Source organism: Aspergillus tubingensis, assembly GCF_013340325.1.
Source record: "Aspergillus tubingensis WU-2223L DNA, scaffold_8, whole genome shotgun sequence".
Taxonomy (NCBI): domain Eukaryota; kingdom Fungi; phylum Ascomycota; class Eurotiomycetes; order Eurotiales; family Aspergillaceae; genus Aspergillus; species Aspergillus tubingensis.
Genome location: NW_023336282.1, coordinates 2,965,942 through 2,990,964, shown reverse-complemented (window position 1 = coordinate 2,990,964; position 25,023 = coordinate 2,965,942). Strand labels below are relative to the sequence as shown.

Below are 25,023 nucleotides of genomic sequence, written 5' to 3'. Positions count from 1 at the left end.
TAGATAGTCCACGAGCCAACAATAGTAGTGACAAGTATGGTATTGCATATGAGGTACAGCGATGACGAGAAGCGGTATATGTAAACAGGTGTTGACGATAAGGGTGGCGATTACGGTGGTGGTGATGAGATGGAACGGCTCAATTGGCAATCCGCCAGCCACTGAACCAGTTCAAATGAGACCACTGCTGGCTGGGACCTTCAATACCAAACACAATAGCCCGGAAGTATGCGAACAAGCCAACAATCGCGCAGTACAGCAAGGTATAGATCGCCCAACGTAGCTTGTTGCTCATCTGCTGTGTGAACCAGTCAACGCAGAATCCGAATGTGAGTATGGCATAGTAGAGTGCCGGATAGTAATGGTGAACGTAAGTCACTCGTGCCATGACCGCAAAAGGTAGATAATGCAACACCCACCCAATGACTGGGTATAGACCGGAATAGTGGATGTGGTCAATATCCGCTTGGGTAAGTTCAGTATATCCTCGCTGCCAACGCACGAGATACCAAAGAACCAGAAGGGCAAATATTCCAAGACTTAAAGTACTCCCCCAATATACGAAGGGGTTTCCGAGAAGGTAGTACTTGATGGTGTTGTCATCCCAGGAGCACATACGAAGGCCCACATTGAGTATGGGCCATTGCCAGAACTTAGAGGCGAGGTCATCTTGCTTGTCCGGATCAGGGACAAGAGCATTGTTGGACGTCATCATAGCGACATTCAGATGGATAAAATCCTTCCAGAACGGAGACTTGTAAGATCCGGGATCACCTGGTGGAACTGGGTAACAAAATCAATATCCGATCGCCACAATCTGGGAGGAATAGACCAGAAATAGGGGTAAACTTACGCCTCTCGTTGTAGTGTGACTCGACATTCCAATGAGTATAGACATCACTGGGCTTATTCTCCTTCACGCATGTGGTCTCAATCTGTTTGAAGCCCCATTGGGGCAGGTTTACATTTCCTGCACGCAAGTAACAGCCCAGGACAGGATGTTTCAGGCGAAATGCCGTAGTAAGAGTTCGAATCCTGCTCCTGTCCCTGGATGCAACATCATCAACGACTTCAACCGCCCAATGATCTTTGTCATCGCCAATGGTAATGTTGCCATAACAGGAGACTTCAAATTGGCTCTTAGTAACCGGTGCAGATATAGCATGCGAATGTAGATTCCGACCCGTCTGCCCATGGATTAGACGGATGATGTCTCCGTCACCAACGAATCTCAAGGAGCCCTCGGGGTCATAGTCCGGCTCATACCTATTGGGGTAGATGAACCAGTCGTTGTTGGAGTCCTTGTGATGATAGCACGTCACCTGCTGTTGAGTTGACCCTTCAGGATACGTTTGGATATGCGAATGGAGAAGTCCACCACCATACCCCATGTTTTTCAGTGTCACCCTCGATCCCAGTGCTATCTCAAGAGGACTATCCTTCCCGACCTCGGTGCCCTTCAAGTTTGCCTGGAAAAGTGAGCTCATCTGGGCATCTCCTGGACCACTATTCTCGAGAACCCAGAAATGAACATAGAAAGACAGAATGTAGACAATGCAGGGCACGATAATGAGGCCCACTATGCGAGCAACTAGATGTTTCGCTACCACAACCTGCCGAGCATTAACCACCGAGCTGAAGTCGTTTACATTCCAGTAAGTCACTTACCTCAGGCATTTTAAGGTCGCCGAACTTGTTCCATAGATCTTCAACTGTATAAAGGCCCACAATAGCGGTGCAGAAGAAACCGACCCATTTGACACTGCAGACACAGCCAATGCTCACGCCGGTGAGAAAGAGCCACGCAAACCATTCTGCCGAAAAACTAGCTTTCTGCAGTCGATGGAATTTGGCCCAACATAATGTGGTTGTAAACGTGAAGCAAAGTAGCATGGAATCAAGGAGGATGAATCTCGAGATGGTGGCATACGAGTTTTCGAATAGCACCATCAGACTGATAAGCCAGACAGTAGCCTTGCGAAAACCCAGCTCCCGTGCGGTATAGTAAGCAAGCGGGACACATACCGCGCCGAAAGCCGCATTGAAAATACGCATGAACGTATAGTTGACGTCTTCGGGATACTTCTCACCGGATTTGAATTCGAACGAGCCATTATAACCAGCAAGAAATCCCGACAAGCCAACTAGCATCTTCCCCAGAGGCGGGTGTACATCAAAATAAAATTCGCGCTTCAGATAGTGTGAGCCAAATTTTCCGAAGCTGCATATTATTATCAGGACAAGACGTTAGCACTCTATACTGGCAAAAAGAAAGATTAAGATAGAAAGGTTTTTGGTCTTACTGTGCCTCATCCCATGTCACGATATCTGAACGACCAATTTGATACATTCGTGTGAAAATTGCCAGAGCAGTCAGAAAGAGAGGCGCAAATATAGGCTCCCAGCTGGTCACCGCAGAACGAAACGAGGAGGGCTAAGACACGCGTCAATATTATCGGCCATCAGGTGCAGTAAAGCTTTATGAAGCTTCGGTCTAGAGCGAGCATCATACCTCTTGCTTCGATTTCTTGGCATCATATGCATCATGATCAGGAGCACGGCTGAACTCCTGCGTAAGAGGGGCAGTTCTGCGCCGCACTTCAGAGGAGAGATCAACCCCAGAGCTTGACGCCTGGTTTACTCCCGCCATAGTTGCGGTATAATGAGCAGCTAAACAAATGCGGGGACAGGGAGTGGCGAAAGAGAAAGCAAGTAGAGAGTATCAGACTGCCACAGGAAGCTGGTTGAATGTAGAGCAGCTCGCTGGGATTGACTTCAGGTGTGAGTTGCAAACATTTCTTATGAGAAAATCACAATGATTGGTCTAGCGTGCAGTACTCCAGCTTTTGTTGAGAGTCTGGAGAGAGGAAAGAAAAAAGAGAGGGGCCGATGAGAAGGTACCTTGAGAACACAAGGCAAAAGTATGGAGGGGAAATCAGGATAGATTGAGCAGACACCGCTTAACCAGGGTCAAAAGGGTAAAGTAAGGTAAAGAATGGAAGGTTTGTTAAATTGATAAAGGCAATCTGAAAATTTGAGGCAATGAAAGGGAAGAATAGAAAGATCGGAAGCAAAAGAAAAGGGGTCGAATGTTGAGGGTGGGAAAGAAAGTCAGCCTCTCGAAGGGTTCCCTACTCAGAATGTAAGACGGAGTGGAAGCGCAAATGGCGAGTTGGCCTGGAGATAACACGGAAAGCTCGGGCGCGTGGCCTGAAAGCTCCGTTCCGCCTGGGCCACTTCTGAAACCTCGACTGCATCCTCCGTCTTGTTCGTCGGCAATGACGGCGAATTACTGAGAGAGGTATAGCGTGTCTAATGGGGGCAGGCATGTATGTCATTGCCATCTGTGGCATCATATATGTGTGTGACCTCTACAATGGAAATTGTACTGACTGTTCAAAGGGTGGTCAACCTTCCCATCCCTGGACAGAAATTCGGTCCCAGATGCTTCGAAGTGGCCTTACTGTTCAACTGGTTCTCCAATTTTCCCCATACTTAACTAGCCGGGCTTGATTACTGTCATGATTCATCACCGTCGTGCCTCACTGTCGCGGATTAAAGATATATTAGAAATGCGACCAAAAAAAAAAAAAAAAAAAAAAAAAAAAACAGATATTGCCGTGGGTTGGCGATTCCAGCTTTTGCTGCTCTCCTCTAATTCAAACTGAACTGAGTATCACCAGCAGAACAGGCATCTGACAGTCTATTAACGAAAAGTACTTATCAGGCAGGTACCATGGAGTCGATGAAATTTGCCTGTTACGGTATTTTGCGAAAGTTCACGGAGACGAAAGCCAATCTGTCGAATCGAATGCAGTTATGCAACGCACAAATTGACTATGAATGGGAACATTTTGGTTGAGTCAGCGTATCCTACCTCACCGGCTGTTGGTTAATTAGATATTCCATGTTCGAATGTAAAGGTTCTCCACCTCTATTCAGGGAGGAGGAGGAAGGCGGTGTAATCTGCCTGCTGATTTAGCTTCAGGGCATAAGGAGCCACGGACAATTCGTAGATGGTTCGAGGTATAGATTGATAATGAATGAATCTGCGCTGGCTGTGTGTACGCAACGAGGGTCGTAAACCCGAACCTAGACGAATAACGTCTACGCTATCACTATGACAGGCAGGGTGCTTTATTTCACATAGGGACACAAGTGCGTGCCATGGTAAGCTTCCCAAGCTTCTCATGTATCTAGGTCGGCATAAGACGTACGAAATGATTTTTTTTTTCTTTTTCGATAACCTCGTTGGTACTATGATATACAAGGGGATCAGAGATTATTTTTCTCTAATCATTTATTACCACCCTTCCACATCGATGGATCGTGGCAGCATATTATGCAAGTCAGAGAAATACCTCTGAGCCTGAAAGGCCCTTGATAACACTGAGTCTTCGAGACGAAAGTTGCTCGCGGATTCTCATTTCTGAAGTCACGGAGTAGGATATGGCGCGATATGTGCCTTACGCTTCAAACATTTCACAAACTGTCATGTTTTAAAACCTATTCTGGGGCATGGTATACGTCTCGGTATATATTTACATGCATACATGTAGATGATGTCAGAAAGAGAAAACGGTGCAGTAAATCGAAATAGAGCCTCGGCAAGATCAGCATATGCGAGACCAGGGTCGAGAATATCCTAGTGTCAGTCCACGAGAAAAGGAAAAGAATACAGTTAAGTCGGTGTACATAAGGATGAAAAGAGAAAACAAGAGTGAAAGAGGTAGGTACAGCAACAGGATGTTTATATGTCTGTATCGGTTACATGAGACTGGACCATACGCGGTGGCCCTACTCATTCTCCTCCTGCCCAAGACGTCTATACTGACCGGCCTGTCCTGTTGATTCCGATCCTTTGTGTCGGGTAATCATATTCGAAATCCAGCCTCCAAAGCCCTCTGGTCGACTACTAGTGTCTTCCCGGAAGCCTGTCCTGCCAGGCTTGCTACCGGTACTAGAACTTACATTCGGTGGGTCAATGTCCAAGCCAGGAATGGCGCTGTCTGCCCCCAGACGGCCATACTGGCGTCTGATGTCAAGCGAAGGTACAGGAGAGCCTGCACTCATGAGAGAGCCACGTTCTCCCTGAGTTGCTGGTGTTGGCATGGCAGTAGTTGCATCCCCAAACAGCAAATTCATGTCTTCCAAGCGGACACCACTCGTTTCCGGATATAAAAAGTAAACTGTAGTAATGTATTAGACTTTTGGTTAATTATGGGAAAATTGACATGGCGCTTACCCAGGACAAAGCTGCAGGCACAGAAAAACGCATGCACCAGGTACAAGCGCCACTTGATAGCAGCTTGTAAAACAGGCGTGACCTCTCCGACAAGCCAATTAAAAGCCCAATTAGTGGCTGTACTAAGACTTGCGCCTTTTGCACGAATGCTCAGTGGGAGAATTTCCGGGGGGTAGAGCCATGGTATGGGTCCCCATGATGCACCAAAAGCAGCATTGTAGATCATGACAAAGATAACAGTGAGAGTAGGTGTTGCCACGACGTCGATATATATGAAATATGAAATCAGGGAGAGTGAAACAATCATTGCCACCGCTCCAGAAAGAAGGATGGGGCGCCTCCCCCAGCGATCCACCAGATACCATGGAGGTACTGTAGAGGCCAGATACGAGATTGCGTTGATCCCAGTCATTAGGATAGCGTCACGGCCAGCCCAACCTGCTGATTCGAATACAAGCGGGGCGTAATACGAGATGACGTTAATACCGTTGAGCTGAGCTAAGGCCTGTGCCGACATCGCTATCAAGACCCTTTTGTAGTAACGCCTGAACATATCAGCGTAAGATCTTTCGCCTTCTTGCCTTTGCAGAAGAACGTTCATCTTAATCTCTCTATACTCTTGTCTGGCTTTGTCACTGTGCAAGTCTCCACTTCCATATAGATTTGCAATGACAACCATACCCTCTTCATCGTGGTCATTGTCCAACAGCCACCTAGTCTTGCATTAGCATGGTGAAAAGCTAAGTTTTCTCCTGCATCACGCATGGACTCACCTTGGCGACTCGCAAATGATGAGGCTACCCACACCAAGAAGAGCACCCATGACGCACTGGAACAACAATGGTAGGCGCCACGAGTAATTACTTTCTATAAAGCTACAGAAATAATCCACCCAGACGCTGGCTGCGTATCCGGAGATGTTCCCTGTAAACTCGATACATGCCAGTTTTCCTCGGTTGTGGGGAGGCTTAGAGAACATTAGCAAAACAACCGAAGCATTATGCAACAAGGGTGATTGTGAATACCGATATTTCAGACTGGTAGACTGGTACAATTGTCGACAAGGCCCCAACGCCCAAACCTGCGACGATTCGACCGGCCATCATCATAGGCAACCCGGTAGCAAAGGCCTGCAATGCACCGCCAATAAAGAATACTATGGAGCCATACAAGATCGTTTTGCGGCGTCCGATTAAGTCGCCGAGTCGACCGACAAGTAGAGAAGATATGAAAGCCCCTACTTCGAGGATCGCAACCACCGTACCTATTGCAGCTCGCGAGGGTTGATTGAAGTAATCCTTGAAATACCAGCCTCTGATCGTGTGTCAGCAAAGCCCTCCATTCCGTTGAAGAAAGATAAGACGGACGTTATGATCCCAGACATAACACCTTGGTCATAGCCAAAAAGGAAGACGCCCAAGGATACGAAAACACTCGTGAAGTACCTACATAGCTGGTCAGCAGAGCTAGTAGGTAACATTTGTCGATGACGAAACCTCTTACAGTAATGGCTTCCCAACCAAGCCATGCACGTGTGCGCTTTGTCGATTATTGGGCGACATTATGACAGCTAAGAGGCGCTCTGCCCGAGGAATCTTCCGGGGTGGAGGGCAGGGTATTTCAATCTTCTCAACGTCGTCTTCGCCGATAACAAGCTGGCTGGGGTAATGGACACGATTCTGTTTCTCGGTCCGTACACTGGATTCCACCCGACCAGAGCTTTCACGATCTTCTGAGCTTCTGAGTGGGATCCGAAGATAATCTTCGGCATTAGCAAGCTGTTCCGTCAGATCTCCACTGTCAGTCCAGGTAAAATGCTCAGACCCAGTGGAGTGAGTCGCTATAGAGGAAGAGCGTCGACTGCTCCTCCCACTAGCAGGTTCTACTTTTTTAGCGGGTTGAGGGACAGAGGACCTTGAACTTGAAGGAAGATTTTGCAAGGGTATGCCAGAGGAAGTATGGGTCGGGGTCGTTGTGAGAGGAATGTTGGCGGTTGTAATGGGCTGGGATTTACAGCCCCCCTTTCTTGGTTGAATATTAGCTTTTTTCTTTCTGTCACCACTCTTTCACGCGACCAGAATATAAGATCGCTGCGAGTAAAAATCAAGGAGAGCTGGTAATTTTCGTAACGCTCCGCAACAATCCGAATTGTGAGTTTTCATCAAAGCGGCATGTAAAGACAACTGCTAATCTATTTGGAAGGGATGGATCAGAAGGACAGCGGTGCAGAGTAATCGCTGCAATAGGATGGAAGACCACGCGCCAAAGCGGAGACAAGCGAGTGAGGTGAACCAACTGTTCACAAGGATACCGAAAGGGTGTAGAAAGCGGTGATGACAATCCTTGGGGGGTTTGCTCACGAGACAGGCAATACTTGGCAGATCAACAGCGCAGGATGACGGTGCCCGGAGGTCCAACAGCCTAAAAATGATCAGGTGAAAAACTTAAGAGGGGACAAAGGAAAGCAAGATGAGGTAAGGCTAAATGGCATATGTTTGGCAATCAGTCCAGAGGTAACCTTTGGCTTGTGTACATAAAATCGTCCCAAGGTTGCTTGCTGGGTTTCCCAGGGGGACTAGCCATGAATTAGGGAAGGCAGCTGTCAAGCCATCGATGTGACTACCGTTACGTACCTTGATGGGGTTCTCGGAGACCCCGCAAACACTGGCGCTAAGTGGGTACGAGATTCTGCCCAGTAAACTACGTAGTACTTTAGTGTACCAACCATGTTACCGGCAGTGCCCATCAGCGATTCCATCTGTGGCGGTGCGATCAACGAGGGTACCCTTCCAGTACGTGCCTAATGATATTTACGAAGATCAAGAAGACTTAATATGAGGCGCGGTATTATATGATTCTCACGTACAAGGGTCGCTATTCAATTCTGACTATATATAACATCTCATTTGGTGGTATTGTTTCAACAATACTGTCATGCAAGGCATATCTTTGGGTGGATCCCTTAGAGCCTAGATTATGTGAAAAGAGCCCATATAGATCCAGGAATCAGTATCGTATCATCGATCTCTGTATTATACACTCCTATATATAGACCTGTAATTGTAGGCTTGTGGTGTCTCGGCTAATTACTCGTGATACAATGAAATGCTTCAAAGGGAGTGACGCAAAGCTGGCTGGTCATTGCGGCTGTCGCCTGGAGCACACAAGTAGACAGACTCCTTGATGTGTTAGCAGAAAATTATGATTATTCTGTAGGACATCGTTGGTTAAAGAACATTGTTGTTTATCGCCTGTTTTGATTCTAGTAGATAGGTAATCATGCACGGGTAACCCCTTTGCTACTCGTCGTTACTATGTATACCTAGCTTTCATGGACCACGAGCGACAATGAACTTTTATCATCTTGACACTTTCTATCCGAAATCAACTTAGCGGTTATACCGAACACACTACACATCGTTTCTCGATGGCCAATGGCTTTTTCTTCCCCCTGGGGGAAGCGCAATGATTAAACCAGCATATTTATCATGTCAAAAGAATGTCATAGCCATCTTTCTGGATATATACAGCGTCTGCCATATTAGCGTACTTACGACGCACCAGCTCGAATATCACCAAGCCTGCACTAGTGCTAGGTACTTGACGGATGGCGTCCCTTGCAAACCCACGGAACAGCCAACGACGCCAGCCACCTGCTCTGGATGCCTTTCTCCTGCATCTCTTCAAGGTTTCTTGGTATGCAGAGTAATACAGGCGCAGCATTTCTCGTCTTGAAGGATGAAGACTCGCTTGATGGTCAATGTATTCCAGGCGAGCAACATGGAGACTTTGGATAGCACTTAGCGGGTGCTGTATACTCTGTTGAGCAACTGAAGCTGCAACACCTGCAGCCATCAAGAAACATGGCTCCAGAGCATAATGTGGCCTTATGAGCGGTACGCCGCGGTCACTCGATTGGATGTGCTGTAACTGTTCCGCGTAATGAGTCCGCCGTGAGCCGTAGTACCAGGTCAGAAATGAATAGTAGGCCTGCGACTTCACGAACTCGAAGAAAGAGAAAAATACTGCATAACCAAAAGCGTCGCGAGTGAAAGATAAACCCCACCCTGCGAATATACCACGGACTCCAATCTGATTGAGTTTATGGCGGCCATAATGCCACATGCTCTTGTATGGGCCCTCAAGCAAGTCACTCGCTCGGAGACGGACCTGAAGCGCATCCAGAGGAGCGGCTACTACTGACTGAATTGTACCCGCTATAAACCCAGCTGCAAATGTGTTTGAAGGGGGAGCAGGTGGATATACGCGTTTGATGCCTTGGGACGCCGGTTCGTACAAAGCGCCAAGGACTTGTAGATATGATGTGTAAAGGACGGCTCCGATTCTATCTATAACAGTTAGACAACCCAGGCAACCAAATTTGAGACTAGGTAAACCAACCCAGCGTTCGCTAGGAGAGGTGGCATAACTTGATTAGGGATGAAGCGCCACCCATATGTGCGAACGGCATGGACAAGTAACCCCGGAGTAGTTGTGTGCAGAGACCAACCGGTTTTCGCAGAATGAGGATTTACAGCTCTAGCGAAAGACTAGCGAAATAACAGGAAGAGCCATATATATCAGTTGACATGGACTCCAGAGATCAGTGCAACCAGGCCGGCGAAGGAACAATGCAACCGCATACCATATAACTGAACAAGAGCATGGGCTGTCAGTGACTGAAGGGACAATACTTGTGAGACAGTCTAGTATCATACTCAACTCGGGTGCGAAAAAATGCCTTGATAGGTGCTCTGAAGTAGAATGCAACCAATTGTGCACTAAGAGCACGCACCCCCGCAGCAGAGGCACCAGTAGCTGCATTCTGTCGCGATTTTCTGCGTGACGGATTCCCCGAGTCCAAGCTCGAGGTATGATCAAATGCGGGTAATGTCTGAGTAGTGGCCATGCTGAGGCGTGTGAGAAAGCATTAGAGGTGACAGTTTATCAGTGATATACAAATATAAGCATAGCGCTTATTCCAATGACATTGCCAGCCCGCGCTGCAAGATTCCATGAAAGATGTCCTAACTAGAGGCACATCATACACTGAATGAGGGCTAACTCGTAAGGTGAGGATAGCTATGATGAAAATTGTTGATGACTAAATAGAATGCCAGCTTCATATGAGGAGCTAGAAGTGAATAGCCCACGAGATACTGAAGAAGTCAATGTCCGAGATGAAATATTTAGCCTTGAGGCGGAGAGGTACTAAGCATGGAAGGGTACTTTTGAGCAAACAACTCAAACACCGCTGATTTGTCAGGAACACTTGAACGAACGCGCCTTCGGAGGTTTCGCGTTTGCGCTACCCTATCTTAGTTTCTTCTACAGAAGTAAGAGCTAATCGATGAGTCTCAATCTACTCTCTTCCATTGCTCAAGTGAAGATATCCTCCAGTATATCTCTTTTTTTACCTTCCGCAAATCTGGTACATTGGATTTCTCATTACGAAACTTCGCTCACTGACCTCCACTAAATCCCACCCTACCTTCTAAGGTTCCTACGGGGACTTTCTGCACAAGCTGAAGTTTACGCCAAGCTGGCAGGCTGCACCGATTGATACACTCACATCATGGCCGAAGAGATTGTGATAGACAAATCTACTTTCTTCAATAGATTATCAAGCTTCTATAATGCATGGAAAGCCGACAAACGATCTAGTCATGCCAGTTTCGGTGGTGTGTCGTCGATTGTAATCCTAATGGGCAAAACCGACGAAGCGAACAGCTTTCAGAAGAACAACGCAATGCACGTATGTCTTTCATCACCTCTTCATCCTATTCTTGTCGGCTCACCTGCCATCATAAATAGTTCTGGCTCCTTGGCTATGAATTTCCGGCTACGCTTCTTGTTTTTACGACGGAGATGGTGTATGTGGTGACTACCGCGAAGAAAGGTGAGTTATATCATAAGATGTGAATTTAGCTTGCCTCGATTACTAACATGCACATCTTGTTTGCAGCCAAGCACCTTGAACCCTTGAAAGGTGGCAAGATTCCGGTTGAGATATTAGTGACATCCAAGACTCCAGATGAGAAGATGAAATCTTTCGAAAAGTGCATTGACGTTATCAAAAATGCCGGTGTGAGTCCTACTGTCCTCAGCGTTAGCGATCTCGGATGGAACTGACTGTCCTGAAATGATAAGAAAAAAGTTGGCGTATTGCCGAAAGACACAACCGCAGGTCCTTTCGCAGAAGATTGGAAGAAGGCTTATGCAACATTGTCAAATGAAGTTGAGGAAGTTGACATTTCGCCCGCTCTTTCAGCTACTCTCTCTGTCAAGGATACTGATGAATTAGTAAGTTTTACATGTCTTCGGAGGTGTGACTGGCTGACACGACAAAGGTATCTATACGTAATGCATCGCGGGCATGCAGTGGTCTGATGTCTGAGTACTTTGTGGATGAAATGTCCCGCCTACTTGATGAAGAGAAGCAGATGAGCCACAAAGCTCTTTCAATGCGGATTGACGCGAAAATAGACGACGCAAAATTCTTCAACAAGTTAGCGAAATTGCCAGCAGAATTTGACCCCCAACAAATCGATTGGGCATATGGACCAGTGATCCAAAGTGGAGGGAAATATGATCTCAAGCTGACTGCGATATCCGACAACAACAATTTGCAGCCGGGGATAATAATTGCTGGCTTCGGCATTCGTTATAAGACCTACAGTTCGATGATTGCACGCACCTACCTAGTGGATCCGACGAAAACTCAGGAGGCAAATTACGCCTTTCTGCTAAACGTCCGCGAAGCGATTTTGAAAGACGTCCGTGACGGGGCCGTGGCTAAGGACCTATACAGCAAGGCAATGAATATGGTTCGGACAAAGAAGCCTGAACTTGAATCTCATTTCCTGAAAACTGTCGGCGCTGGCATAGGAATAGAGCTTCGAGACGCTAATATGGTTCTTAACGGAAAGAACGATAAAGTTTTGAAGAGCGGAATGACATTTGCTGTCACAGTTGGTCTGACTGACGTTGAAGACGCGAGCATCAAAGACAAGAATAGAACCGTTTATTCGATGATCATTACAGACACTGTTCGCGTCGGAGAAACCGGGCCTCTGGTTTTTACGAAAGATGCTGGTGTTGACATGGACTCTGTATCGTTCTACTTTGGGGATGAAGAAGAGCCACAGAGACCAGTGAAGGAGAAGAAGGAGGCGAAATCAAGCTCTGTTGCCAATAGGAATGTTACGAGAACGAAGCTTCGTGCTGAAAGACCCACTCAGATTAATGAAGGTGCCGAAGCACGGCGACGTGAGCATCAAAAGGAGTTGGCTGGCAAAAAGACCAAGGAAGGTCTGGACAGATTTGCCGGTACGACTGGCGATGATAACGGAGTCACACAGAAAAAGTTCAAGAGATTCGAGTCTTACAAGAGGGACAATCAGCTCCCAACGAGGGTGAAAGACCTAACCGTTTATGTAGATCAGAAGGCTTCCACGGTTATTGTGCCAATTATGGGTCGGCCAGTACCCTTCCATATTAACACGATCAAAAATGCTAGCAAAAGTGACGAGGGAGAGTATGCGTATCTCCGAATCAATTTCCTTTCACCGGGTCAAGGCGTGGGCCGAAAGGATGATCAGCCTTTTGAAGACCTCTCCGCACATTTTCTGCGCAATTTGACACTCCGGTCCAAGGACAACGACCGACTGGCCCAGATCGCTCAAGACATCACAGAACTTCGAAAGAATGCTCTGCGGCGGGAACAAGAGAAGAAGGAAATGGAAGATGTGGTAGAACAAGACAAGTTGGTTGAAATCAGGAGTAAGTATTGCTACTCAACCATCTGAATGCACGGGGACTGACTAGTTTAGATCGTCGTCCTGTAAAACTGCCTGATGTATACCTTCGGCCTCCTCTGGATGGTAAACGTGTTCCAGGGGAAGTTGAGATCCATCAGAACGGTCTTCGTTACATGTCACCTTTTCGAAATGAACATGTAGATGTCCTGTTCAGCAACGTGAAGCACTTGTTTTTCCAACCTTGCGCTCACGAATTGATTGTTCTGATACATGTTCATCTGAAAACACCTATTATGATAGGGAAAAGGAAGACTAGAGATGTGCAGTTCTACCGGGAGGCAACCGAAATGCAGTTTGATGAAACCGGCAATCGTAGGCGCAAGCATCGTTATGGGGATGAAGAGGAGTTCGAAGCCGAACAGGAAGAGAGACGGCGGAGAGCCGCTCTGGATCGGGAGTTCAAGGCTTTCGCCGAAAAGATTGCAGATGCCGGAAAAGACGAAAGCGTGGATGTTGACATCCCTTTCAGAGAAATTGGTTTCACTGGCGTACCAAACCGCTCTAATGTTTTGATCCAACCCACAACAGATGCTCTTGTTCAATTGACAGAGCCGCCCTTCCTGGTGATTACTCTGAATGAGGTAGAGATTGCTCATTTAGAGAGAGTGCAGGTAAGTGCAAATTTTACCACTGGTATTTTACTGCTGCTAATGTCACCAGTTTGGACTCAAAAACTTTGACCTGGTTTTTGTTTTCAAGGATTTCCACAGGGCCCCTGTTCATATCAATACAATCCCTGTCGAATCGCTAGAGGGTGTTAAAGACTGGCTAGATTCTGTTGATATCGCATTTACAGAGGGTCCACTGAACTTAAACTGGACAACAATCATGAAGACAGTCGTAAGTGACCCATACGGTTTCTTCGCTGATGGGGGCTGGTCATTCTTGGCCGCAGAGTCGGATTCAGAGGGCGGATCAGACGAAGACGAGGAGTCCGCGTTTGAGCTTTCTGAATCAGAGCTGGCGGCGGCCGACGAGAGTTCAGAAGACGACAGTGAATTCGACGATGATGCCAGTGCCGAGGCTAGCGATGACTTCAGTGCCGACGAAGAGAGTGGCGAGGACTGGGACGAACTCGAAACGAAGGCAAAGAAAAAGGACAGGGAAAGTGGTCTGGATGATGAAGATCGTGGGAAAAAGCGCAAGCGATGATCTGATCCCGCATACTACATGACAGCTAGCTGTGACATTCGAACAAGTGGCCTTTAATTTGCATCAATCGCTATTTAATACTTGAATTGTACGAGACGTTCATAAATTGTAATCGTCAGTTCCCAGGGAACTCTAAGGGCCAGGAATGAGACATTAATATTCGTGCTGCCATTGTTTTCTATCTATAGCTGGTATATGTGCAAATTATATATACCCCTGCATGCGTCCGTCACTTCCCTTCCCGCATAGCGGACCACATGCTCCTCATCCTCTCAGCTTGATCTGGAGTAAAACTCTCATAACAGTCATCAGATGAATAGTCCATAAAATTATGGATTGCATCAAGGCCAGGAAGATCTGGACATGAATCCTTCTCGGCGGGGCATCCGCTCGTAGGCTCAGATTGCTCAGGGGTGTCATCAATGTAATCTCCTTCATTATCAGGGGAGCACGATTCACCTTCGAACGTGTGCAGCAGCCCATTCCAATGGCCAACCTCATGAACCGCTGTGCCGCCCTGGTTGTACTGCGCTAAACTACCACCCGGCATGGTATCGGCTAACACGTTACAACCATCCTTGATGTAACTAGAACGAGGGCTGCTGGAATTCACGCTCGGGTCAGGCAACGTACAGAAGCCAAGGACAGTTGTTGATGATTGATCCGATACATCTGTTCGTCGATTGCCGTTATAGGGGAGGCCCCGAGAAGTGTCGTCTGAAGACGCCTGAAGATCTGTTTGGAAATAGACATTTAAAGTGCTATAATTGCCCCTTCGTAGGGCATTCTTCATCCCCAATTCGTCATCATTCCGCGCCCAAGAGTCATTTATATGACGAGTAATGCCCTCCAACCGATAGCTGATAGTCGCACTTTCATATGCCTTCTGAAGATAGGAAAGCTAGGAGTTGTTAGTCCAAAACAGGATATTGCGCAGGCATAAGTCAACAAATCAACGGTGACGGACCTGACTGGTGATCATGTCGTCTGATACTGTGTCGGATGCTTCATTGCTGCTTACGATATGAAACCATGTCTCGATTTCAATCATAGACACCACCTCCCGGCTTTCCTCAGCGGTGCTGCCACGTTGGTCCTGTAGATCATACAATCTCCTGTGCTCTGCTCGGAGTGACTCATCGGGCGCCGGTGTGGAGCAAAAGTCACGTCCAGAGAGCAGTGCGCTGCATCTGGTAGAAAGATTGGCAACAACAATGACGGTAAAGAGCGCGTGTAAGTTGAGTAACAATGTCATATTGTGTATAGGGCAGTGACGATTTTCTATTGCACCGAAGACAAGAGACGAGGTGAGAGATATAAGATCATAAGCCTCATTGCCAACCGCTACGTGGAATCTGTAAATATCCCAAACAATCCCCCGTGTCAGGAATGCTGCATGCCAGAGAAATGTCCCACAGAAGGGATACACGCGTTTCGCCGAGAAGATTGACACTCTCCCAGATCGCGCCAACAGGAAGGGCACAGTGACTAGCAGGTGCGGTTTATTTTTCCTAGATAGACAGATTTGTCGAAACTATCATAAAACATAGGCCCACGGGAAATACCTGTGGGTATCAGATCCTGTTTAGGAACGCCACCTACAAACGCCTAATAAAAATTCACACTGTAAGTTAGGTCCGTAGACCAAGAAGAGCATGAGCAGAACCAACATCGATGAACAATAAGTGAAGGGGAAAGTGAAAGTATGCTTCTTAAGTAGCATGAGAACCAAATCTGCCATCCCGCCCGGTTGCCACAGCCGAGCTCTCCTGCTCATTGTTCCAGGTCAAGTAAGTGTGGTCGCCAAGTTTCCTAATAAATCAGCCTAGGCACGGACAAAACACGTCAAGTTCACCAAATTTCCTTACCTCGGCCGAACAAGATGTGCAATGGTAAATAATGCCCCGAGAACAATGCATAGTCCACCTACAACGACGTAGGCAATACCCATGAATGGGTTTTGCCCGCCCATCACAGTCCGTGTTGATATGAGTATCGATTTAGTACCTCCGTACTCGGTGACAGGGAAGCCTGTGCGCGTTTTAGCGTTGACCTTGATGTTAAGTTGGATCTGGAAGCTTACGGTCTTCAATGTCCAATTGATAGATTCCTGCAGTCATTGCCGTTGTGTCGTTTCTGCGGGATAGCTTACTGAAAGCCGGCAGCGCAGCAGTTCTCATCCATACCATAAACTCTTCGTCTTCGTGAAGATTAGGTATACCGTCGACATAACCGTTAGGGTATCGATCGTGCCAATTAGGCGGAGGAACCACCTGCCATTTATTATACTGAGTCTTCTTGATGAGCTGCTTGTCACTGTCCCAAGCAATGCCTTTATTAGTCATGTTGTAGGTCTCAGCAGTCACACCATTGTTAATAAGCTTTGGGCTGCGGATGGTATCGTTAAATTGAGAATTGGCTATAAGGCCGCATGGATAATATGCTTTGCCAGTTGAGGGGTCAAGTTTGAGGGGGTCACAAGAGCCACCATTTATGGTGTTGTTGTCAACTGCTTTTCCTTTCAACTGATCTGTGTCCATGGACTTAACGTATCTCCGATGGTTCTGATAGAAGTTCGTTAAGCGATAATATAGAAGCACAGGCGGCTCCAAGGTATCCGGAATCTCAAACGTCAATCGACAGACTGTAGTTCCGCTCTCATTCAATCTTTGCCACGTTGGAATGGAATTATCGCCTGATGATTTGAACGAAGATTTAACTTGGTCTGAAATAGAGGCTGCATAGGTGGGCGCCTTCTCGGCACATTCAGAATAGTCTATGACAATCTCTTGTACCTGGTGATCGCTCGTCGGTTATTAAGAAGAAACTCTATGGGAGGTATTACATACCTGTGAACTTGCCCATAGCAGGAGACCACCAATGGGGGCGAATATCACACCGATAACAAAAAAAAGAGGCAGTACGCTCTTTGGGGTCAATATTGGTCTATATGCGTCAGCACGAGGGCAAAGTATACCGTCAAAGTAACTTACTGCCAGGCTTTCAAGCGCTGCTGTCTGAACGCAGTATCTGTGGTAATAAACTAGAGTTAGTAAAGAATGGCCCAGCTCATTCACAAGGAGTCAAAAGTCTCACTTGCTGGTCTCCTGTTCTTAGACTTCTTATCGTCAGCTCCCCCCCTATGTTCTTGCTCGTCCAAAGACTCCGCACGGGTCGCTTCGGGATGGGACATTGTTGTTCAAATCCTCCATTAAATGTCCTGGGCAATTACTACAGCAGTTGTAGAAGCACTAGAACAAGTGATATTTTGAAAGAGTAATTATAAAGATGGATAGAGAGTGAGGGTGAATGATGGTGGCGCAGGCTTAGCAGGCGACGGGATTGCGTAATTGGCGGGCTTTGACATCCCGACATCCGCTTGGGGGATACTGTTACATTGTCATGAACATTATTTTTTGTTCTCGGACGCTCCGAAAATTCTGATGCGCTCCAAAGCAGTGCATGAATTGTCACTGTTACAATACTGACTATGCTACCCCACTGTGAACTTATTGTTGGAAACATGTCAATTGAGCAACGAGAAACAATCTACCACTCTAATGAATACTAGACGCCATGGCAAGCCGTCGGCATAATGATCGGGAGAACGACATGAGAGACAAAACCTAACCTATCGCAGCCAATTGTTCCAGCCCTTGAGAAACAATAACGCCAGACAAAAAAAAAAAAAAAATAAGGGTAATTGAAAGCTGTCTGAAGACGCCAAGTGTTGAATCGAACCAATAACATCCGTATTTGATGGCCTAACGCAGCGAAAGGGAAATGGGGAAAAGAAAGAGCAATATAACACCGTATGCAGCCTTGCCACTTGTTGCAGAGAATCCAGCTATGCTCAGTGACAAATGTAAGTACCGTACCAATATCCGATGACTAATTGACGGGCGCGAAAGTTGTGAGTTGAGAAATGCAATTAGACTAATGATGGTACAGGCATGCGACCACGTCTCTGACGCATCATTACCAGTATATCAATGGGGAAGGCAGGTCATCGGGATCCACAGGATTCAACAGTTCCAAGCATATTATCTTCGATACTGTCGAAAATGTTCGGGATCGAACCAACCAACCCGCTCATACGCCGTCCAGAGCTTGCTTGCTTTATTGACATCAATCTTGCAAGCCTGCTGAGCATCGGTCTTCCGAAATTCCTTACCAACATTCAAAGCCTTCACGCGGGCTTCGAAAATGCGACGCTTGCTGCATAGGTAGGTCGCACATGAAAGCCTTAAAGTAGCAGCAAGGTTGAGCTCTGCAGAGCTCAGCAAATGCCGATCCGGATCATGGCTAAGATCTAACACTTGGCCTTTCCAATCTGCCTTTAGTGCCTTTGCGTTGCCTCCTAGGGTCTCTATTGAGGGGCAATAGTCCTTGATGGAATTGTAATCTGTATCATCCCGGTTTGTGCCTATGGCGCGAGGCGGCTTGGCACTCGACGGGGGTGAGTCAAATGTATCGAGGATCCTTTGCTTCGGTGTGGACTTTGGCGTCCGCTTTACCCTTGGTGTCCGTTGCAGACGAGGCTGGGCAGCAACTGCCCTCTTTGCAGGAGCCGGAGCGATCTTCTTCAGCTTCGCATCCATAGCACGTGGACGACACCGATTCATCATCAAAAGCTGGCGTTCTAAGGTCTCCCGCTCTTCCCTAGCCCATGCTGCTGGGTTCCGGTTAAATTGGGCAGATACAATCGGCACGCATGAAAGAGCTAGAAGATATTCGTCACGCGTCGGCTTGTTAAGTTTATTTTCAAATCTCGCCATGTGAGAATTTATATGCTGGTCAACCAACGCTTCCGCAGATGGGGGGAGCATGGACCCAAACAACGGCTCATCAGTGGCAATATCAGTAAGGCCTTCGTGGCGGGGAAAGAGAACAGGGTCCCTGGAGGAACCGACGACGGCATCCTTATCAATCGGTTCTGGTCCATTCGATCGCCGTTTCTTATTCCCAGTATAGGGAGTGACTGGCGGCGATGGCAAGTTCATTTCCGACTGTGTTCGCTTGTGATCACTCGGCATGGGAGGAAGCCTCACTTCATGGTTATACGGCGGATCCTGGGCCATTGTATACGGTGAAATTGTGGTGGGACTGAAGCTCTCGAGGGGCTTAGTCTCTGGGGGGGACATTAAACTCGAGACAGACGGCAGACGACTCATATTGACCTTATCACCACGACTGGTCAAAGAAGCAGCAGTGAATGAGGTCATCGCCTGAAACAATCTGATGGTTTGATTGCTTCACAATGGGAAAGTGAGCAGAATGAGTGGTGGGACGACTAGCTGAGAATAAATACAACACGAAATCTGCTTCTGAGGTCAGTTTCAGGTAGTCATCTGTTTGAAGGCGAAAGAACGTTTGTACGCTGATGAGATGGTGGTATGGAAGTCAATGGAACAGATGTTTGGCAATAATGTTGGCAGACACACGTGCAAATGATTTGTCAGGGCCGCCTCTTTGTCTGGTGGCAATAAATGGATATTGGTTGGGTCTCGGCGATAAGGCTCACAATGGCCGAGTAGACTAGAGTTACTGAATATGAGTAATCAATCTATTTCGCCTGGTGTTCGATTGTGTGTCCAAGTTTACTCGAAAATTTGGGGTTCCTTGAGGAGCAGAATCAATTAAGACTTGTAGAACAGCGAGCTGGTTCCTATTGACGGGTAAGAACCGGCACTCAGGCGTATGAGTCAATGTGCCGGATGGGAACTACTAGTAGCAGTAATGAAATACATCAACATTGTTCATGCGGGGTTGGCGCGTGGCAGTAAAGGGGAACCGTGCCAGCGTCTAATCCCAAACGCCTAACACCGGATAGCTGGGAGCAAGATCAGAGGTTGAGGCTGGTGACCTAGCGCTTGAGCAATTACAAGTCAAATATGAATCAGAAGGAACGGCCTGGCGCTTTGACAGCGAATGATACGATGTTATGGGAAAGCCATATGATGAGAGGGTTTGGTAAATGATCTACCACATGACGACAACAGCCATGGGAAAGCGGGGTCGAGTACTGATTACTGTGTAATAAATAGAAAAAGGGGGGTGGAGCGCAAAGGCTGTTGGCTGTCTGTTTGGGATCCATTGAGGGGCACCAATTCCGTTTAGCGGTGTACCCACCAATGGCTACTTCTTGTGACTTGGTAGGCTTTCTCCGGCATGTTAGGCTGAAAACTATGACTATCTTCGTACTGTGTACGGACTTAACAAAAGTCAGATCATCTGTTGCTGCATCGCAGCCTAATAATATACAGTAGCTGACACTGAGCCCCACAGATTCCATTGTTGCCTGACAAGTCAGACTGGGCATCCTTCATGACCTCCTTAGACAACGTATTGTACACAGAAGAGGGAGGGGGGTGTATTTAGCCGTCGATGAGAGTTGTGATGCAGTGGCTCCGTTGACCCTTGCATAAATAACTAGTGGGGTGTATGTACTTACAGTTCTCTGATTAACAGCCGGACAATCAGTCGTCATCTGTCCTGCATAGGTATAGTACAGGCAATGAAATATGTTTGATATGATAATCTATATACGGTTTACCAACAGACAATTATAACTGCTTGCTTCGCTCGTACTGATTCTGATAATTTGGCAACCTAAACAAGTTGCCCACTCAGCTGAGTAAGGTCCCAGTCATCATTTCCCCTACATATAACCATCTATCTTACTTAATATTGGCAAAAGGATGTCCGGAGGTGTGCTCCAACAGTCAATAATAAGCGCTAGTCGTTTAGTGGTAGGCTTACAATCTTATATATATTAAATATGTTATACTTACAATAAAAGGTATTGTGGAGCTATTTGAACTGACCTTTTTTATGTAAATATTCGTTAATGCAATTCTTATAATAAAATCTTGTGTATCTGTCTGCTCGTCTATTTGTTAGAAGCAGAGCAGCCGGCTGGCTGCAACCCGGCAGGTTAGATGATTCGCGCAGTGCTATTAGTCATATGATCCAGGTAACTAAGATTATATGACTAAACTAAACTATACAATACGAGTCTTTCAAATATATAGGTGGAAAGTGATCAGTTCTGAGTAAATCAGTAATTATTATTGCTATGGTGGCATCATCATAATAATAATTATTCGATCTTATATAAGTAGTTATGCTGTAGACTTGAGATGTAATCTATATAATAAATAATAGGAAACTTATCAGAAACCATATGATCTTGTCCTATTAAATAGTTACATTTTATAAATTATATTATTAATTACCATGACTCTCTTATCTTATTGATCATATACAAAATGATTATTTTCATTGATGATCAGGCTGTAATCTAGACCTGTATTAGTTATTGAAGTGATATTTAATTATAATTATGACAGCTGGATGAAATTTATGTTATTAATGTATTTAAACTAGAATATTTAATATAAGAAGGGAAAGTTGGAAGTTTGAAAATATATATATAAATAATAAATATAGGCAAATAAAATAAAATACATAATATCATATTATAGTTGAGACTAGTTGTTCTTAGTCAGAAACATAGTATTGTTGGTATAATTTGATATAAGTTTATTTATTTTAGTAGCGGTAAACTGCTGTAGCAGTTATTTATAAAAGCTAAAATAAATAAAATATTTAATATAATAACTTTATAAATAAAGATACCTTTTAAAGTTTCCAGCTAGATATTATATATAATTAAGCTTATATAATATAAGCTATGATTATTAATAATCCTTTACTATAAATAATTATAATATAAATATATAATAGAATAACCTAGCTATCAGTGTTAAGGGTTGTCCCTGGGTTCTAAGAGTATATTGCCTGTTAAACAGGAAGGAATAGCTAGTATCTAAACAAGATCTCAGAAATTTCAGTATTTTATACATAAATAACGATTAATTAGCTAGTAATGATAAGACTAGCTAGCTGAGTCTTTTATAATATAAAAATTTATTCTATAATATTATTCTTCTTTTTACCAGGTAAGACTTAATTAAAATATAATTATTCCAAATTTTTGCAAAATTTTGACTGTCTTTTCACTTTATTAGAAACTTATAGTATAATAATATTTTTAATTTTTCTTCTTATAGACAGATATTAGAATTGAAGTTTTTATATTTTTTATTTTATAATATTGTGATAGAATAACCCAGCTATTAGAGGCAAGATCATCAGGATGATGTATTATAATGATTCTAAGAATTATAAGATTATTAATAATAATTCTATACTTTTCTGATTATATAAAATACTGATTCCTCTGTAAAAGATTACTAAACTTTTAAGAATTAATTTATTTTATAAATATAGACTATGTTTATTATTATTATATAAATATATAATATTTAATAGCTGATTCCCTATCTAGTTAATAAATATTTTATCTTAATAAGTAGATCCTATTATATTCTAATTCTTTTATTTTTAATTATTTAAGAAAGATACTATCTATTAAGAATAATGAGAAAATAAAGACTTCCAGTAATTAAATTAATCTATAATAATTACTGAATATTATTTTTATTATTAAGAAAATCTGATAATTAAAAAATTACATTTATTAGCTGGAACAAGTTATTAAATCATAAAAAAATTTTAATTTAATAATCTTAAGACATTATTAATCCCTCTTTAAATTAGAAAAATATAAGAAAAATATTGAATTTAGAAATATGTTTTATTTTATTTTAAACTTTAATCTTTAATAATAATGAAAATAAATTATTAATTTAAGATATATATTCCAGAAGATTTCTAAAAAGATATTTATTAAAAAATTAGAAAATTCTTACTATTATTAACTATATAAATCCAGTATGCAGGCAGAGATAGTATTATTTTATTAATAATAAAGATTTTAAAACAAAATTCTCAAAAATTTATAATTTGAATTTAAAAATTAGATTTTTATATTAATCTGAAATTCTGTTATTCTTTGTTTAAAAATTATATTTTATTTCAAGTAAGCTTATTCATAATATAACTAGAATCTTAGGAAGTTTTATATAGATCTTTGAATTTTGAAATTAATTTTTTATTCGACAGAAAAAGAGAGAATTTTATTATACTTTAATGAATTATTATTAAATTTAAATTATTATATTAAAAAATATATTTTCTATCTGCCAGAGGAATAGAATAAATTAATAATTATTATTATTTATTATTATAAATTATAAAAGAATAAAGAAAAATATAAGTAAAATAATAATTAATCTAGTAATTATAAATTATATAAGTACTTCTAAGTAATTATTAATAAAATTATTAAGAAAGATATCCTGAATTACAGGGAAAATCTTATTAAAAAAATAATAATTAATTATAATACTTTATATATAAAAGTATTTAATATCTTGTAAACTAATATTTTATTAAAAATAAAAGAATTTAATTTACTAGAACTTACTAATTCTCATCAGATTCAGAGAAAAAAATAAAAGAATTAAAATAAATCTTATAATTTTAACTTCTTTATATTTATAATAAAAATAATATATTATTTTTATATTTATAATAAAAATAATATATTATTTTTATATTTATATTTATTTGAAATAATCCTGAAATTTTTACAGATCTAAATAACTATATTAAAATAAATATTATTAATTATTAATTTATTAAAATTTATAATTTTTAATATATTTTAATTACTGTACTAAAAATTAAAATTATTAATTAAATTATTATTTTTATTTATAATATATAAGAAAATTTTTATTATTATTATTATTTTATAACAGAGCACTGTATTTTTAAATAATATTATATAAAAATAAATAAAGATTTTAATTAAAAAATAATTTAGTATTATTATTTATAATTATACATATATGATTTTATTAATATATAATTAATAGTGGTAGTTCAGTATATTATTTATTTTTTATTATATAATTTATTAAAATAATCTGGAATTTAATAAACGTATATATTATTATTAAATTTCTTGAAGAAATATGGTTACTAGAAAAAAATCTTATGATTTATTATTAAATTTTTAGATAATCTTAATTAAATTCAAATAATTTTAAAATATATTTTTTAAAAAAAATTTTAATAATTATTTTCTTATAGCCCTGCAGAATATAGTATTAATATTAAGTTCAATAAAATTTTTCCTTATAATTATATATATTTATTAAAAGCTAAACTTAAAATTTTAAAAATTGAATTAATTTAATTTTTAAAGAGTTCTACAGGAGTTATTATTCTTTTTATATTCTAAAAATAATAATTTATATTTTTATATAAATCACAGAAATTCTAATAAAATTTTTATTAAAATTTACTACTTCTTATTCTTTATTTTATTTTAAAGATTCTTGATAAGGTCTCAGGTAATAATTATTTTTTAAAATGAATATTAAAAATATATATTATTAAATTTATATTAAAAAAATAATAAATAAAAGACAGTATTTTATACCTGATATAATTATTTCAAATATATAATTATATTATTTAAATTAATTAATATTCTAGTAATTTTTTAAAATTATATATATACTGCACTTCGTGGGCTTCTTAATAGCTTTTACATAATATATTTAAATATTTTTATTTTTTACTAGATAAGAAATCTTATATAAAATATATTTTATAATTAATCTTTAAGAATTATTATAATATCCAGGTCTTTTGTAGATTCTATAACTTTTACTAATAACATTTCAAGATTACTTTTATATTATCTTATTTTTTATTTTCTTACTTTATAAAATAATAAATGGGTGAAAACCAGAAAAGATTTATTTAATATTATTTAAGTAAATTTTTTTCTATTATTTTATTATTATTTTTTAATGAATACATTTA

General features: G+C 42.2%; 7 protein-coding genes across 7 annotated transcripts; 1 reads left to right on the top strand and 6 right to left on the bottom strand.

Moving 5' to 3' along the window:
• Positions 1 to 139: 139 nt before the first annotated feature.
• pmt2 (protein O-mannosyl transferase) lies at positions 140 to 2,650 on the bottom strand (the record flags this gene model as incomplete). Its single annotated transcript, XM_035502409.1, has 5 exons — positions 140 to 783; positions 854 to 1,613; positions 1,669 to 2,221; positions 2,304 to 2,434; positions 2,513 to 2,650. 5 exons carry the CDS (start codon positions 2,648 to 2,650, stop codon positions 140 to 142), a joined length of 2,226 nt encoding a protein of 741 aa, XP_035358302.1.
• A 2,147-nt stretch (positions 2,651 to 4,797) lies between these two features.
• AtWU_07299 (putative MFS monosaccharide transporter) lies at positions 4,798 to 6,807 on the bottom strand (the record flags this gene model as incomplete). The annotated part of the gene is made up of 6 exons (XM_035502408.1): positions 4,798 to 5,189; positions 5,246 to 5,958; positions 6,019 to 6,212; positions 6,271 to 6,559; positions 6,613 to 6,690; positions 6,749 to 6,807. The coding sequence occupies 6 exons, from the start codon at positions 6,805 to 6,807 to the stop codon at positions 4,798 to 4,800; spliced, it is 1,725 nt and encodes a 574-aa protein (XP_035358301.1).
• A 1,924-nt stretch (positions 6,808 to 8,731) lies between these two features.
• AtWU_07298 (putative mitochondrial carrier protein) lies at positions 8,732 to 10,154 on the bottom strand (the record flags this gene model as incomplete). The annotated part of the gene is made up of 5 exons (XM_035502407.1): positions 8,732 to 9,448; positions 9,512 to 9,590; positions 9,647 to 9,795; positions 9,891 to 9,897; positions 9,964 to 10,154. The coding sequence occupies 5 exons, from the start codon at positions 10,152 to 10,154 to the stop codon at positions 8,732 to 8,734; spliced, it is 1,143 nt and encodes a 380-aa protein (XP_035358300.1).
• A 666-nt stretch (positions 10,155 to 10,820) lies between these two features.
• On the top strand, positions 10,821 to 14,217 carry spt16 (chromatin-remodeling protein SPT16; the record flags this gene model as incomplete). Its single annotated transcript, XM_035502406.1, has 7 exons — positions 10,821 to 11,000; positions 11,060 to 11,144; positions 11,211 to 11,332; positions 11,396 to 11,548; positions 11,596 to 13,027; positions 13,078 to 13,676; positions 13,726 to 14,217. The coding sequence occupies 7 exons, from the start codon at positions 10,821 to 10,823 to the stop codon at positions 14,215 to 14,217; spliced, it is 3,063 nt and encodes a 1,020-aa protein (XP_035358299.1).
• A 229-nt stretch (positions 14,218 to 14,446) lies between these two features.
• On the bottom strand, positions 14,447 to 15,472 carry AtWU_07296 (zinc metalloprotease; the record flags this gene model as incomplete). Its single annotated transcript, XM_035502405.1, has 2 exons — positions 14,447 to 15,118; positions 15,185 to 15,472. 2 exons carry the CDS (start codon positions 15,470 to 15,472, stop codon positions 14,447 to 14,449), a joined length of 960 nt encoding a protein of 319 aa, XP_035358298.1.
• A 457-nt stretch (positions 15,473 to 15,929) lies between these two features.
• On the bottom strand, positions 15,930 to 17,410 carry AtWU_07295 (CDC50/LEM3 family protein; the record flags this gene model as incomplete). Its single annotated transcript, XM_035502404.1, has 6 exons — positions 15,930 to 16,029; positions 16,086 to 16,248; positions 16,301 to 17,012; positions 17,067 to 17,163; positions 17,211 to 17,247; positions 17,314 to 17,410. 6 exons carry the CDS (start codon positions 17,408 to 17,410, stop codon positions 15,930 to 15,932), a joined length of 1,206 nt encoding a protein of 401 aa, XP_035358297.1.
• Positions 17,411 to 18,260: 850 nt separating this feature from the next.
• Positions 18,261 to 19,442, bottom strand: AtWU_07294 (SWIRM domain-containing protein; the record flags this gene model as incomplete). Its single annotated transcript, XM_035502403.1, has 1 exon — positions 18,261 to 19,442. The coding sequence occupies one exon, from the start codon at positions 19,440 to 19,442 to the stop codon at positions 18,261 to 18,263; it is 1,182 nt and encodes a 393-aa protein (XP_035358296.1).
• Positions 19,443 to 25,023: the final 5,581 nt, after the last annotated feature.